The sequence below is a fragment of the Dysidea avara genome, chromosome 9 (genome assembly GCF_963678975.1).
Source record: "Dysidea avara chromosome 9, odDysAvar1.4, whole genome shotgun sequence".
Classification (NCBI taxonomy): domain Eukaryota; kingdom Metazoa; phylum Porifera; class Demospongiae; order Dictyoceratida; family Dysideidae; genus Dysidea; species Dysidea avara.
In genome coordinates, this window is record NC_089280.1 from 15,067,581 (window position 1) to 15,085,637 (window position 18,057).

The 18,057-nt window shown below is 38.7% G+C and overlaps 1 protein-coding gene across 2 annotated transcripts; it reads right to left on the reverse strand.

Moving 5' to 3' along the window:
- Positions 1–1,645: 1,645 nt before the first annotated feature.
- Positions 1,646–17,692, reverse strand: LOC136265458 (uncharacterized). 2 transcript variants are annotated; one of them, XM_066060331.1, is made up of 7 exons: positions 17,553–17,692; positions 17,404–17,489; positions 16,412–16,498; positions 16,316–16,351; positions 9,263–9,402; positions 6,009–6,166; positions 1,646–1,980 (listed from the first exon to the last, which is right to left on the reverse strand). In XM_066060331.1, the coding sequence occupies exons 1-7, from the start codon at positions 17,558–17,560 to the stop codon at positions 1,755–1,757; spliced, it is 741 nt and encodes a 246-aa protein (XP_065916403.1). In that variant the 5' UTR covers positions 17,561–17,692; the 3' UTR covers positions 1,646–1,754. The 2 variants fall into 2 exon arrangements, with proteins under 2 accessions (XP_065916403.1, XP_065916401.1); XM_066060329.1 differs by having other exon boundaries at positions 16,292–16,351.
- Between the last annotated feature and the right edge of the window lie 365 nt (positions 17,693–18,057).

Sequence of the window (18,057 nt, forward strand, 5' to 3'; positions counted from 1 at the left end):
TAATGGTGACAGTAAAGGCAGACGTGTGCATCAGAAAGAGCCATACAGCAAGGGTGTGTACTTTTATGGTTTCACATAGGAAATGTTTGGTGAAAATCTTTGATTGGCCATAAATTGTGTCAGCAAAATTAAGATCTTGATATATTAGTGGGTGCTACAAGAGAGCCAAATTTCAAGAATTTGTGTAAGGGTTTTATTAAATGTTTTTGAGGATTCAGCTCAACGTGTACATACCGTTTTTAAAGACTATGCACGTGAGCTGAAATTGAAACTATTCTTCTTGATCTTCATTATCTATAGCACTACCAATAATCCTGTGGGAACCAGGTCAAAGATTTTATATATATATATATATATATCTTGATTGCTTGACAATCTATAGCCTCGTAAATCAGTTCTCAAATGTGAGGCCTGCACCACTTTTGGAGGGGCTTAATAGGTAGGAAAACATACAGTATAAACATTAACGTGTTTGTAGCCTTGGAATATATTAATTTAGTGACTCAAGATTGAGATATTCCATTCTAATGAAACATTCATAGATGCATTAATAAAGCATTCAAGATACAATTTCTAAGGTATGTGTATTTGAGCATAATAGGGAAAATAAATATCGATCATTGTTCAAGGCATAATAAGAAAAAAGCATAAGGTTTATATTTAGGCCTAGAAAATGTATGATTGCCTCTTTTAAGGACGTCTTGATTGCTAGATCAGTACAAATTAACCTCTTGATCACTTGATTTTAATCCTGATTCTATAGGACTATTGGTAATGACTACATCAAGAATTAACAAGGTTACATCATCTCCCACTCCCTGTCCATCGTATCCTATACCATTTGTGTAGATTTTTTTTTAAAAAGCACTGCCACTGGAGTATTGGCACATACAGAACCTCTGTGTCAATTACTTAATTATGGCACCTTATTTACATGTCTGGAATTTTGCACATTTATGACATTTCAGGAAATCTGGAATTTGTTATGCATGAAATATTCCAATAGACATTTATTGTGCAGTGCATTAGAACAGAAATTTACACAATTTTTCCTGTGAGCAGTTGATACAGTATATGAAATCTGCTTGCTCCCACTGATACTGTCCAATTGAAAAAAGTTAAAATTTTCATTAACATTGTTGCATCCATTTCTTGGCCACCACCTTTGATTTCAAAAGGCTTACAACTTAAGGGAGTCTAATTCACAACTTTATACACTCTTCATTTGCACTGAAGCTTGTGGCAATCGAGTTATGTTTTTTGTTGTTAAGTGTGAAAAAAGAAATTGAAGCCTAAGAGGAAAAAAACAAAGAAAAATTAAAATATTATGTTATAGTAGTGAGTGCTAGTAATGCATTACTATGCAAAAAGGTATGTTTCCATGGTATTTCTTCAACAATTGGAATACTGTAAACACCTCTCTCACCATCTGATATCCATGGCACTTAAGATAAATTCACAGAAAACTGATAACTGGAAGGTTGAAAAGCAGCTCAGACTTGTCAATCTAAGTATAGCTGTATAGTAAGTTGCTAAAGATCACAGTTCAGACTTTATAACCAGACACAAGTTCACACCACATAGTAGTGCAGTAAAAGGAGGTTTTTAGAAACACCAGACATCTTGATCTCTTTCCTATTCCTGATTCATCGATAATTTGTATTTATTTACACTACAACAATACAAACTGATCACTTAAAGTATACATTATGTGTATTAAAATCATATTATGTACACTAACTAGTCCTCAAAACCTAGTCTTCAGTATCACTAAAATATTCATCATTATCAGATGACAAATTCCCATCATCCACCTTGACTGTGTTCCTAAAAACACCCGCACCACTAATTAAATTACATGTGGTTTTCTTCACAACTGAATTTTCTCCATCACTGTTACTACTAGCAGTAGCTCTAGTAACATGTCTTCTACACCTTCTCAGCTTTTGCATTCTCAACACAATGACATCTGCATTTTTCCTACACAAAGATCACACTATAATAGATTTATAACATTACGGAGATTACAAAATTTTCTAACAGTGGGACTTCTGTTATCTGAACGTCAGTATGCCAGTTTAATTACAAAAGTGCACAGAAAAGTAAAATTGTGACCAGATCTGCAAGATAGTGCAAACTTACAGTAGAATACAAAAAAGCAATGGATATTTAAGAATTATAATCACTGTAAAAGTTGATCTTTCTGTTGTTACTACGTTGTATATAGTGCTACAGGTTCAAAAGTTCTTGGCTTCTAGGGTTAAAACTGGTTGACCATTCCTTTGGTGGCTAACTAGACAAAGAAAATTTCATAAAACAACGGCATTTGAGAAAAATGTGCTAACATGTGGGGTTCTTGCAAATTCAGTTACAGGTAATTAGTAATTAATTTCCAAATTGAGCTGTGTTCAATTACTCCAGTAGAACATACAGTTGACTAAATACTGTAATAGAACAGTCATGTCTATAGTTTGGAAAACCAGCTTGGTAATTTTAATTTAAATGTTTAGGATCACCAAACATTTTCACCACCTTGGAATTCACAAGTTGTGGTGTAGACAGACACTGGATGTAAATAAATCAACTTATTATAGGGAGCCACTCAGGTCATAGTGTAAGTTACCTATTATCGAACGGTACATTACGTATTATCGAACTTAACACACTAGGCGAGCTACTCAACATAGCAAAACCAATAAACACTAACTAAAGACTTTTTGAGCTGTATGGACCACCAATACAACATTTACAACAGTTTTCTTCAGTGGTTTCTATTGGTAAAGGGCTCCAGAGGCTATAGTGGATCGAAGCAGGCAAAATTACAATTATTTTAACAATGATCTATAACTTCTCACCACAACAATGCACATACTTTCAATTTGGACCATTGAATAGAGGAGTCTTTGTTCTCCCTGAGTACCAAGTTGTAAGTAAATTGAACCAGCAGGCCTCAAGTAATGAGCAAAACGGTAGCACCTATAACAACTATGGTTTCAGTGTAACTTGAATAACTTGTGAACGGCGTATTCAATCTCCGTAAAATTTCTGTCATGTTATCTGGTAGTTTAGAAACCTCAAAGTGACAGGGTAATTCCTTAGTATGACATTCATTGGAATGTGCAAACTGTTTGAAAATTAGTCATTGAGTGAAGTACGGCTGTTCGATAATACGTACCGGTGTTTGAGGAGTGGTAAATGATAGGCTCTACTGTTTCACACATAACTCGCAATGCGTTGGTGTGATTTACTTACAGCTTGATATACAGAGAGACCAAAGGCTGCCCTGTTGAACAGTCCAAACCGGAAGTCTGTGTGTTATTGTGGTGAGGAATTATAAGTGATTATTGAAATATGTTCGATAAATGGCGACTTGCGCTAGCTCTAAACTCAGATTTTGGGTAAAGTATTATCAAGAGTTTATAATGTGTTAGGTATAAACTCTTGGTATTATATGCAACTACAGGTTACAGCCTTGTAACAGTATCATACAGTACAGTAGGAACCACAAAGGAGTAGGCGTGGTCCACGATATAACATCACCCATAAACCAGCCTCAATTTTCCTGACGACAATCAGGCAGTATTGGTTAGGTTCAGATCGAGCCAAAACGCTTCCAACAGATTTTTTTTTAAAAACCTTATCATACAGTACGATAGTTACTGTATAGTAGGGACCACAAAGGAGTAGGTGTGGCCCACGAAACAATATCACCCAAAAAAACAGCCATTTCCCCTGACGACAATGAGGCAGGTAAAACTAAGCCCAAACAAGCTTTCAGATCGACCCGAAATGCTTTGAACAAGTTGCTACGGAATTTTAAAAATAATTTATTTAACGGAATTTTCTAGTGACTGACTGACTGACTAATGCCTTCAGACAAGCGTAACTCGATAATGGCTAAGGCTACAGGCTTCATTTTTCACTGTTCGATGTCGCTTCAGCCCAACAGGTGCCTTTTGGCATACTGCAGTACGTACAATGCATTCTTCATGGACTTACCAGTGTCCTCCTTTGTGTCCCATTCATCTTTGCTGACAGCGAAAAGTGTCGATTTGGCGATAGCATGTGATGGCTTCCCTTTGTAACGGAAAACGTCCATATTTTTCATATTGGCTATTTTGATAGCAGAGGTGCTTTTCAAACAGTTCTTGATTCATACTGCTGTGTAACGGGTTGAACATAGCCAACAACAAAGCGCAATGGATACTTCACTTTTCAGACGATAATTGATACAACTGGGGTGCGCGGCATCATTTCTTTCGGTATGCATGGATTGCAGAGGTGCCTTTCGAACAGTTCTTGATTCAAAATGCTGCGTAACGGGTTGAACATAGCTGACAACGAAGCGTAATGGATACTTCACTTTTCATATAATTGGGGCGTGCGTCGCCATTTCAGATGCGGTATGCGTGGGTTCATCAGTCATAATAATTATTTACAAAAAAAAGTTAACAAACAAGTACACAGAAAAAATTGGAATTTTCAACTAGAGTAGGGACCATACATAGCACATCGATAAAAAGTACTGAAACAAGCTGGAGTAGTGCACGATATTAAATCACAGTAAAACAATAAGTTACAAGCATATCCCTACTGTGCTCAAGATACCATAATGTATATGCACAGTAGGGATATAACACTTCTTGTTGTTTTACTGTGATTTAATATCGCGCACAACTCCAGCTTGTTTCAGTACTTTTTATCGCTGTGCTATGGTCCCTACTCTAGTTGAAAATTCCAAATTTTTCTGTGTATTTGTTTAATGGAATTTTCTACTGACTGACTAACTAATGCCTTCAGACAAGCATAACTGGATAATGGCTAAGGCTATGGGCTTGATTTTTTCACTGTTAGACGTCACTTCAGCCCAAGAGGTGCCTTTTCACCATCCGCAGCAGCTACGGTGTATGCATCATGGATTTACCTTTGTCCTCCTTTGTGTACTGCTTTCTTTCTATATACCGTGAAGGTGTTGATTCGCGGTAGCATGTGAATGGCTTTATTACTGACCTCACGTTGTGTGAAACATTAGAATACACATGCAACATACAGTAGGGGGACACGCCCCCTTTCAACTCAAACCAAAACACTATTTCTGGTGGCTTACAAAGTCAACTGCATTGTTTTCCAGTCATTACACACCGTTTCAACACATAGGCATGCTCCTATTATCGCTTCAGTGGTGGGCCACACCCCCTACAACATAACAGCTTTAAAAGGAAGCTAACCTGTACGTAAATGCCTTTATTCAATGAACAAAGGCTTCTTTTCTGCTACTTAAATCTTGTGTGCTCACTGGGTTTGTGGACAGACATACAAAGACACAGACACACGATTTTGGCCAAACCAATTTCAAGAAACCAGGCACATGCCCACAACCAGCCTTTGCTGTGGGCGTGCGCCTGCTTTAAAAATATTTTACGAAAAAAGTTAACAAACTATGCAAAAAAAATTTGAAATTTTCAACTAGAGTAGGGACCATAGCACATTGATAAAAAGTACTGAAACAAGCTGGAGTGGTGTACGATATTGAATTACAGTAAAACAATAAGAAGTGTTATATCCCTACTGTGCATTTCCATTATGGTATCTTGAGCACAGTAGGGATATACCGTACGCAAGGAAATTTTAATGTAAGAAAAATTTGATGAATTCACACTTCAGCAGATTTGACAAATTAAATGTTGACGAAAATCAAGCAATTATAGACAAAACCTGTACTTTTAAAGGCGCTTATAAATATTTGACGAATTTAAATTTGACGAATCAAACCGATTTGTCAAATTCGTCAAATTTTTTTGACGTCAAAATTTCCTTGCGTACGGTAACACTTCTTATTGTTTTACTGTAATTCAATATTGTGCACTACTCCAGCTTGTTTCAGTACTTTTTATCAATGTGCTATGGTATTGAAATTTTCATTTTTTTGTATACTTCTTTTCATTATAGGAACAACATGTTGCAGCCATTCAATTTTACCACAAATAACAACTGAAAGTACTGCATACCTTTTTACAGTATTGGATAAAGTTGGTGGTGATGAGAATATTTGATGGGTGTTTACATGAGATGTATTGATTTCTGCTAATGATGGAAATACATGTTGTTGACATAATCTTGAGTCAGTTTCAATGACACTGGGATCTTCCACCAGTACATCTGTGACCTATATGTGAAACAACGTTGATCAGTTATACAATAAACATGACCTAGTCTGGAAAAATTGGTCCTATCACTTATTTAAAAGTATCGAGAAATGAGTGCTCACCAATGGTTGAAGCTACATATGTATACCCGTATACCAAATTTTCACACGTTTTACACCAATTCCTTACCCTCCAGTGCATCCACTGTACAAATACGTAGCCCACAGCTCATTTTAGATAGTTTTTAACTTGATGTTGACTGTATCAGGCAAGCTCTAATAGGGGAGGTGGAAGGGACAGCAAGAGATTGTTTTAAAAATGAAAGAGGAACACAGGGATAAATTTACCTATTCGAAATATGACATTATGTAACACATACATGACCTCCTAAACTTGCATGTAGTCATTCTATTGTGCATGCACGTTTCTGAATGCATGTGCCTTTATGCAAATGGTAACAAGCTAGTAATGTTTGTTGGTGTCAAAGGCTAGTACATGCATATATAATGCATGGTACATTTATACTGCCTTAATTTCTGTTACTATGGTTTCTATTAGCTACTACATCGATCCTAGTATACATGGTAACTCCTATGAAGTAGTTGCAGTATGTTAGACAACCATCATACAGTATGGTAGTACTTGATATCAGGGATCACGGAGGTTTGGGTCTTTCTGGCCACAAAAATCACCCCAAAAACCAGTTTCACAATACCATACCTTGGCAGTATTGGTTACAAGCCCAACAGTGCCTTCAGTATTAACTGGAGTCAACATTACCATTTCTGATACACACTTTACAACACGGAGTGCTGGTGTTGATAGCCTTGGATGCCAATCCCGGGACTATCTACAACCATGCATATTTTTCATGGTGGCTGGATTCGGTAGATTGATTGCAGAAGCATTTCTCCTACTGTTCTTCATTTGTAGTACTGTAGCAACAGACAGAACATAGCTGAAAGTGAAGCATAATGACCACTTCGCTTTCAAGTCAGTAATTGATACGTTCAGACAAAAATATTAACTCTGGCGCTTTTATGTGGTATGCGCGGGTTCACCAGTCATAATGATGCTACAATACAAAAAAGTGTAAACAAACGAGTATAGGGAAAAGTTCAATTAGGGATCACAAAAAAAGTAGGGACACAAGGGATTAAATGTTCACTAGTACATCTGCAGATGTAGGCAACCTCCCTTTATTCCCTACCTTTTTTCTATGATCCCTGATCTTATTTTTCCTTATACTTGTACATACCGTATAGTAAAAAACCTTGGCGAAAACCCATTATAGAAAAATTAACAGAAAAAACTTTGGCGAAGGGGACTCTTAATATACGTGTTATCTGATCAAACGTTTACGATAGATTGTTGAAGAGCACATAAGTGTGCTACATAAACGTACCACGTACAAGTGTCATTTGATGGTTATGAATGTCAAGTGCAATGTTTAGTTGTTGATACCATGGATTTATACAGTGAATTGAGGCTCTAGCAGTGCAGGCTATCACGCATACCAAAGCATTTGGTTGAATCCTTCACAGGGCGATGTTCTTTCATATCTCTTGGTAGTGGTTTAAAATACTGCAGGACCGATTTCAATAACACAACATGGTCTCATCATGTGATTGCTAAAAAAATTGGTGGGAAAAACCAGAGATGGACTGATACCACTTTTTACCGATACTTCCAATACAAGTATTTGAACTGAAATTATCTGCTGATACCGATTCCAATACAAAGCATTGAAGCCTAGACAAGTTTATTATAGAAATTTTACTGTTGTGATACATAGCTAGCTATTAAAATATCATGGTAATTTTTCAGTTTGATTGATCTCAGTTCAATGAAGTTTCAAAATATTCATTGTCTAAACATTTTGTGGATTACTAACTTCTTGATTTGAGGTAGTTTTCTTGTAAGTTTATTGATTAGGTAATTAATTGCATGGGTGGCCGATAATTCTACAGTTTGTTACAGCCTTGCAACCAAACCTTTTCATGAAAAAGCAAACCAAGTAGTCATAAACTTATTCTTTGAGAAACAACTGCACTGTCATTTAATTACAAAGGATTCACATGCTCTAATATATTAGAATACATATGGAGCAATTGTAGCAATACTTGGTAAAGAGTAACAAAGGCTTTTTTCACTACTTTGCTAGCCCAACTAAGTTATTTGCTACTGGAAACTTAGCTAGAGATGGTGTAATAAAAGTGGTAAGTATCTACTGGTGGTATCTGTACCTCATATTTAGGCCACTCCAGATAAGACTGTAGTTTCCCGTCCTGATGTTTTCATTATTCGGTGCGGGCGGAAGGCTTATTATCATTACTCATTTTTAAAGATGTGACTGCTCTATTAGAGTATCTTGATCTTGAGAGGATTTCAAGGTCTGGCTTCTTTGCAAGCTAGCAACCAACAGAACCGTTCATTTTTAGGTTTCATTGTGCTTTTTAGCAATGCAAAAGAAAAGGCTTCATGAGAAGTTTCTAGAAAGCAGCACAGGATGTGGTTTGGGAAAATAATGACTATAATGACATGCAATGCGGGTGCCCAGACGTGATGCCAATACCGATCTGATCTGATATCACTGGTGTCAGCATCGATACCAATACTGGTATCAGTCCACCTTTAGGAAAAACTGCGGCAATTGAAATGCTATTCACCAAAGATTTTTACTGCAAGTTTTTACTACATGGTATACACAATGCCACTGACTTAGGTGTATGGTCACATGCATTCTACGTGCACAACATCACACCCAACTACGGTATGAACATGATGCAGTACTTATATGGTAGTCGTGGTGACGTAACTTCCTGCTTTCATTGATCCTAGATGATACTTAGCAATGGCTTCAATCATAAATGCATAGCACTGAGCAAAAGGATCAATTATGTAATATTTACTGTATGCAGAGATAAAAGGCTCAAAATTATTGATGATGGCTCTCAACTTTAGTGTTCATGTGCATGATAGAATGGTAGTGACGGCTAAAACATAAGCCAAACATGTTGATGTTGACCTCACATTCCTTGTGTAATCCCAGTGATTTGAGGAAAATTGCATTACACAGGGGTATATGTACACTGTACATGTGTACATGTACTTACAGGATATCTACTAGGCTTTCTATTTCTGACTGGAGTTGAATCAAAGAAATTATCTGCATAGTCCTTATTATTTGCTCTCAGAACATCTCTAATTTCATTCTTTCTTTTTATTGCTGTAGTTGAATGCAGCTTTCTTCTACCTAAAACAAGATAACAAGATTACATGTACACTGTTTCACATTGGCATATAACAACCAACACTTTGCTACAGTGTATTTTGTTTGCTTCTGCACCTACATACAACATAAATTTTGTGGAATTCTTGGCTACGTTTTAGCCTTGAAAATTTATGATTATCAGGATTCACTCTATGATAACTACACAATGGGACGCTAGTTTCATGTCGTGTTTTTTGGTAGGAAATCACTGTAACTGATGTTTATAGATTATCTTTATGTTTGTTGCATTAGATTAGGTTTGTCATAGTTACTTATTATTATGTTTGTACAAGTGATCCTTGTGTGCATTATATAGAAGCTTTTCCGCCTCGTGTGTACAACGTGACAAGAGTCAAGTGGCTTTCTTCGAGTGTTCCAGCCAACAGAAACTGGTAACTGTGAGACCAGTATTGTGATCAAGTGGAATCAGCGAGTAACCTACCCACAAGTGAAGATACCCCTGTGACCAGTGGTCCACAAGATCAACTATTGAGTAGTGATAGAGCTGAACAGACTGAAGCATCTCTGGGGTATGTTAATCATTTACTGGTGTCTCCCAGAATGTCAGCTGCCTCCCTAAGTTAACACTACCCATATTTGTAGGTGACCCGTTGAAGTGGCAGACATTTTGGGACTCTTTTGACTTAGCAGTGCATTCAAACAATCTGTTAACCAATGAATGTTCAGAAGTTTAATTATCTGAGGGCACACCTTGAAGGTGAAGCTGCTAGAGCAATTGCTGGGTTTCCTTTAACAAGTGTTAATTACCATCAGTCATTAGATGTCTTGAGAAACAGATTTGGTGACCAACAGAGAATTGTAAATGCACACATGCACTCTCTTACCAAATGCTCACAAATACATTACAAGTTTGAGAACCATTTATGTCATTGAGAATCACGTGCATGGGCTGGAAGCTTTGGGACAATCAATGGAGTCCTTCTACTGGTTCCAATGGTACTGGGGAAACTTCCAGCTGAGGTGCGGAAGAACTTATCCAGAGAACACAGCAATCTAGAGGGACACTTGACCAGTTACGAGACTCTATTGTGAAAGAGATCTAAGTCCTTGAAGCCGATGCCTTTGTTCTACTACCACAACTCAACAATCATCACCGTTTCACTGCTTCCTTTCACACAGGGGCCATGAGCAGAACTGAACAATGGAAACCACCAAAGTGTGTATTTAGTAAGGGATCACACCAAACCACCCAGTACGACACTATTCCAGACCAAGCTAAACGTATGGACATCGTCAAACGGGAGAAGTTATGTTTTGACTGCTGTGGTCACCACAGAGTCAGTCAGTGTCAGTCAAAGGGCCGCTGTAAACATTGCAAGGAGTGACACCACACTAGTTTGTACCTAACCCTCAGACTCCAAACAGTGATAGTACTCAGAAATCATCTTCAGAACAGTCAACTCCTCCCACTCAAACTGCACAGAATCTAATTAACACTGCTTTGTCACACCCTCTAGATCTACCAACTAAGGTATGCTCTGAAGACTGCTGTTGCCACGGTAAGAGCATTCTACACAAGAACACTTTGTTAGATGAGGGAGCACAACACTCATTCATTACACAAGGCCTGGCTGATAGTTTGTACCTCAACCTGCAAAGAAGAGAATGTATTGTCATTGCTGCATTTGGAGCCTTCAACCAGACCTACCTAGTTGCTACAATCCATCTAGAGATTACTGATGGAACCGAGATTTCCATATCCATTATCACTCCCAGAATTGCTCAGCCGCTCTGTAATATTCTATTTGCCATATTTGAAGGACTTACATTTAAATCATGCAATCTCAAACAACAAGGAAAAATTAACATTTCAATGTTTATTGGAGCTGACACCTATTGGTCCATTGTACAAGAAACTGTGATTCAAGGACTAGGCCCCACTGCTGTTCAATCCAAACTTGGACATTCACTTTCAGGACCACTACACAATTACACCACCTCTATGACATCTAGTGTCCTTCACTTTAGTTTTGTACATCATTGTACGACTCCTCTGATGATACCCCTAGTGGAGATGTGTGGGAATCTGACCTTGGGCCAAACAAACAGAGTACCTTCATGACTCAGTAACACATCACTGTAATATTCTATCTGCCATATTTGAAGGACTTACATTTAAATCATGCAATTTCAAACAACAAGGAAAAATTAACATTTCAATGCTTATATTGGAGCTGACATCTATTGGTCCATTGTACAAGAAACTGTGATTCAAGGACTAGGCCCCACTGCTGTTCAATCCAAACTTGGACATTCACTTTCAGGACCACTACACAATTACACCACCTCTATGACATCTAGTGTCTTTCACTTTAGTTCTGTACATCATTGTACGACTCCTCTGATGATACCTCTAGTGGAGATGTGTGGGAATCTGACCTTGGGCCAAACAAACAGAGTACATTCATGACTCAGTAACACATCAGAGTGCTGCTATCTAGTGAAGTTTCCATGGAAACCCAACCACCGTGTATTGACTAACAACAAATCCACCTGTGAGCGACGGGCACGGTCACTCACTTGTAAACTAATGAACAGTACACTGACATGCTTAAGGTATAATACAGGAATAGTTCAAACGTGATTTCATCGAGAAGGTATCTGACTCAGAATTATCTAAGCCCTGCCGTTAGATACCACACCATGGAGTACACAAGGATTCAACAACAACTCTCCTCAGGATAGTGTATGACTGCAGCAGCCATGAAGCTAAGCATTTGGCCAGTCTCAATGCTTGTCTGGAACCAGGTGCTCCATTTCACCAACAGCTCCCTGCTATCCTCCCCTGTTTCCGTTCTCACAAGTTTTGTATCAGTGCTAACATTGAGAAGGCATTTCTACATGTCCAGTTACATTACAAAGATTGTTTTATCCGTTTCCTCTGGCTATGCTGTCCTGGTGATCCTGAGAGTCAACTTCAAATGTACTGCTTCAGAGTTGTCCTGTTTGGTTCAGCCAGTTCTCCATTTATGCTGTACACTGCTCCCCACTGCCATTTAACACAGTGTAGTTCTACAATTTCCAAGGAAGAATCTCTATGTGGACAACATTTTGTTAGGGTGATCCACTGGAGAAGAGTTGGTAGTATACTACAGGGAAGCCAGAGCAATCCTATCTGAAGATTTCAATTTAAGGAGCTGGGCATCTAACAGCACACAGTTATGTAATTCAGCAAAGTTACTGATGGCTGTAAACAGTTCAACACCCTTGGATTAGTGTGGAACACTGCTAATGATAACTTGTCACTTGCTCAGAAAGTTTTCTCTATGGACCATTCTTTGGCCACAAAGCGTGAAGTACTGCAGCAATCCTCAAAGGTTTTCAACCCGTTGGGCTTCACATCCCCAGTTACTGTTAGAGCCATGTTACTGCTACAACAGCTATGGCAGAAGAAGTTACCATGGGACAATCCACTTCCACTAGAACATCAGCAGTTATGGCAAACCATTTTACATGATCTTTAGCAATTGCACACTATTTCTATTCCTAGATGCTACTGGAAAAATGGCTAAAGTACAGATGCTCCAGTTGAACTTCACATATTATGTGATGCTAGCATCAGGGCTTCATACTTTTGTCAAGGGAATGGAACAGCCTTCGTGATTTCCAGGAATAGGGTAGCCCCACTGAAGCAGCTAACTTTACCCAGGCTAGAACTAATGGGTGCCACTATCGCAGCACAGCTGTTTACTTTGATCAGTTCCTCAATCCAATGCAATATTGAATCAATCTACATGTGGTGTGACAGCCAAATTGTACTCCATTGGCTCAACAGTGACAAGAAGCTGAAGCAGTTTGTCTCGAATCGTGTAGCAGCAATCACCAAGGTCTGTCCTGTTCAATGATGGGGTTACTTCCTATCTGCAGATAATCCCACTGGCTTGTTGACTACAGGCATTTCACTACCTTCCTTACAAGCATCTAAGATTTGGGCACATGGACCAGAGTGGATCATACATGAACAACATAGACCGACATGGGAGTCCCAATGAGATATTACATGTCCAAATTTCTGTTGCAGAAGCTGAGGTACTGCCACCCGATTAGGTGAAGAAACTTGTGAAGATAACAAATACACCCTACTGTGGCAACTATTCTTGACATAAAAAGGTACGGCACACTATCTAAGCTGTTGTATGTGACCTCATATGTACCACGATTCATTGAATGTATTAAATCATGTGACACAGGGCCAATTACAGCCAGTGAACTTTGCAAGGCACAGATGATGTGGATTCAAAGTCAACCTACTTGAAGGAAATCACCTCATTGCAAAAAAGCCAGACATCCAGTCGGCGCCTTCAGACAACTTTAACTGTTTTTGGACTCTTCAAACATTCTTCTGTGTGGCAGGATACATAATGCTCCGGTTGACCACAACAAGTTTCCATACCTCCTCCATGCTGATCATAGATTACTATACTGGTTATGTATGCCACTCATGGTACCCAACTACATGGAGGAGCACACAGTACTGTGACTGTCCTGAAACAGCATTACTGGGTCCCAGCAGCATGGAGAGTAGTGGCAAAATTACTGCGGAAGTATGTGATCTGCCGTAGAGTTCCTTACCCCCACCATTGTCACTAGCCAGAGTTCAGGATGGACCTTCCTTTAGTGTGACTGGAGTTGACTTTACAGGAGCAATGTATGTTAAGAATGAAGGAGCACAAGGTGTATGTCTGTCTGTTTACCTATGCCAGTTCATCTTGAAGTTGTGACTGACCTCACTGAGGTGATATTTCTACAGGCTTTCCAAAGGCTTGCTGCCCACAAGTCACCACCTCGATTGGTCATATCGGACAATGCGTCAACATACACATCAGCAGCCAAGGAGTTAAACAAACTCCAACACTGAAGTCAACTCACATGCACAAGGGTACAACATGGCAATTTATCCCCAAGAGATCTAGCTCCTTGGTATGGGGGCTTTTGGGAGAGGTTAGTTGGGATGGTAAAGATGTCAATAAAGATGTTGGGCCGAGTCTTTGTTACTCTGACTGTTCTACAGACCACCATTGTTGAAGTTAAGGCAGTGCTTAACGATCAACCACAAACCTACCTCTCATCTGCCACAGGAGACCCAGAGCCACTTACACCTTCACACCTGTTATGTGGACGCCGGATTGTTCCTCTACCACACCCAGATGTAGGAGATGAAGAGATATCTGATCCAGACTACCAGTGTGCTGACCAATTAAGAAGTAAGGTAGACTGACAAGGCTTACTATTACAACAGTTTCAATCACGTTGGAAGGAGAGGTATCTAACATCAGTGCGGGAAGTACACCACACGACAGGTATTACTAAGCAGGCAGTTAAGATAGGTGATGTGGTATAAATACATGATGACACACCCAGAACAGAGGAAACTTGGAGTGATTGAAGAACTTGTGAAGGTAAATGATGGTTTTATTAAATCAGTTACTCTACATACAAGTGGTCATACCAATCAACCTATTGCATGTCTCTATCCTCTGGAGGTGTCTACAGATGACTAAACTTGAATTCACAAGTGATGATGAATCTTCACAGCAACGACCCACTAGGAGGGCTATGGTCAGAGCAAGACACAAGCTAGCTGAATGTACTGAAAAGTAGGGTTCCACCAATACAGAAAAATACCTACCAATCCAATACCCAGCAGTAAATTTTGACTGATACCGATAATTGCCATACAATTTACACACCCCTGAAGTTAGCTATGTGTGACTGAGTAGAATATTTTATAGCGCAGTGACTGTTGTATTAGAGTATTTTGAGCAGTTGCTCAATGGTCAACAAAGCAATTCCTGCACCTTTCATGCTAGAATAATGCTCAACATATTTCCAGCCTGTTATACCCCAAGTTTGCTAGCATAGCATTTATGATGATAGTTATGATGACGATTGGCACAAGTGGCTATTAATCAGTATCGGAATACCTAAATAACCGATACCGATCGATACCAAAATGCCCAATATCCGCTCCGATACTGATCCGACTATCAGTGGAACACTACTGAAAAGCTATGTCATCCCCTGGAGGATGTGAATGATGACTGATGTTTATACATTGTCATATTTAGATTTGCTATAGTTCTGTACTTAATATTGTGTTTGTACACGTGATCCTTTGTGTGTGTTATATAGAAGCTTTTCCGCTTCATATGTGCAACGTGACAAGGAGTAAAGTGGCTTTCCTCAAGTGTTCTGGCCAACATAACCTGGTAACTGTGATGACCGGTATTTGGAACTATTTGCCCATCCGTCACAATCACAAACATTCATGACTGCTACTAAACAGCACCATGTGGTAATGTAAGAACTTTAATACCATTTGACTCATGGAAAATGGGAGTCACTGTATATGGAAAACCTGGAATACTAAAACTCAGATCAGCTATACTGTCTGTAGCTTCATATTTGTGATTGTTCTCATGTGCAATTCCTGATGACATGTCACAGATTATTAATAATAGTACAGCAGAATAGACAGCTTTTATGAGCATTAATTTCGTCGTGGTAAATGCATAGCTCAGTCATGTTTTGATTTTTCTCAGTTTGCGCCTGGTTGTGAGAAGGTGCTGTAAGCCATAACTTACCCAGCAATGGATTCACCTGTTCATGGAGAGCATGATGATGAAAGTTACATCGCTCATACAAAACTTTATTCACAAGTTATAGTTGTTAAAGCACCTGTAGTATATTATTACTGTACAAATCAATCATTTCACTTTGTAGTTTGGTTGACCATTCGATACCGGCCTATCTAGACAACGGAATGGAATTAGATCTGGTCACATACGTATCTACCATTTGCAGCCTACATAATATGGCTTCATTAATAGTGACACCAAAGATTACTCACATGGCAGTTCTACTTTGCACTCACCAACTGCTTTGCCACCAACAGGCTTCGTTTCAATTGCTAAATCAGAATATTAAGGGTAACATTAAAGGAAGTACAGTGTATTTACTACCCACTTACCATCTGCTGACTCTGAAATACTTGGCACCTTTATAGTATGAACTAATAGAGGAGCTGGTTTATCTTCAGAAACTGTTGTGTTCCTACCTAGGTATATTTATATAGGAACATCACATACAATAAAGTATGGACATGTACACACATACTTATCAAGAGTAGAGTATAATGGCATATCAGTCTGTAAAAAAGGTTTCTGCAACACACATTTAAACCCATAATTTAACATCTTGCGCTACATAGCAGCAGGTCTCTGCTAAGTAAAAATACATAGGCTCATAAAGCATTGAGCCCAGCTGTACACTGTACTTACGCAACACAAAATTGTACACCTAACTGGAACAATTCACACACGTGATTTTCAAATGTAAATGCTTATGTGCAGTGCTTTAGATGTGTTGAATAACTACCTCAGTATGCATCTAACAATCTAGGAAGTCACATCTTAGAGCAATCACGTGTGCAAATTGTTCAACTGCATTCACAAGCAACCTGAAATCAATTATACTCTCAGAATGCTATAGAACCATTAAACACCCCATTCCAAAACGTTGCAAGGGGTGTCATGTAGGTACGCGCTGTAGGTAGATCTGCAACCACGGTCAAAGTCTTGACCGGCCAAAATTTTGCTTTGACCTGTGACTAAGAGCCTTTCCGACCTTTGACTGGTGACTTAGCAACAATATTTCAGCACTTTTCGATTGTGGGTTGGAAGCTTTTACCCTTGACCATTGAATTGGCACAATATTGGTGGCCTTGACCTTTTACTTAGACTGTGGTCGCAGATCTACCTACAGTGAATGCCTGTGTGTGCACCCCCTTGCGTTGTACTTAGCTGTAGATAATTACATCTATGGCTTCAGAGTGAGGTTTCATAGTTGTTTAAACTTAGCCCAAACCACGCGGGTGGGCACTTGGTTTGAAACTATACTTATGGTGTGATCGATCTTGACAGCATTAATTTCAAATCGTCTGTAAAAATTATTGATGTTTACCTTTCACTCTTGATTTCTTAGCCATGGGAGGTGACGCACTCAGAGAATATTGTCGTTGTCTTGAACTTAATTTGCGAAGCATGTATCTACATGTACAACCGACAGACAAATCGCATTTAAATAAGATAGAACTTTATACATGTACCTACCCGTCCATGAATACTCCAGCGAAAGTCAGGTTTACTAAAGTTGTCTCTAATTTCACTTACAGCTCGAATTGTATTGCATTCGAGGACTGGGTGTAAAAACTCACCAATATTTATAAAATGGCAATTAATTAGAATACAGGACAAAAGGGCAGTATTATGTCTATTATTCGTGATTATATTGTACAGAACTCAAAGTTGAGTGTAAAAGTACGAATTAATTATAAAGATTACTTAAACTGTTCTTGAATTGAGACAAGAATTCTGACATCACCACGTCTAGCAGGAGGCCAGTTCTCGACTTGTTACTACACAAATGCTGGATATATCCTACTTTTCAAACATACTTAGTGCAATTAATATAAACATCTTAGGCCTTTATAAGGCCTTCTGGTATACAGGCTCTGCCTTTACCAGGTACTTTAATCATAATATGTACTCCTAAGAATCAGTGGTAGGAGCATGCAGTCAAAGTGTACATACTCGTCACAGGTACCAGTTGAGAATA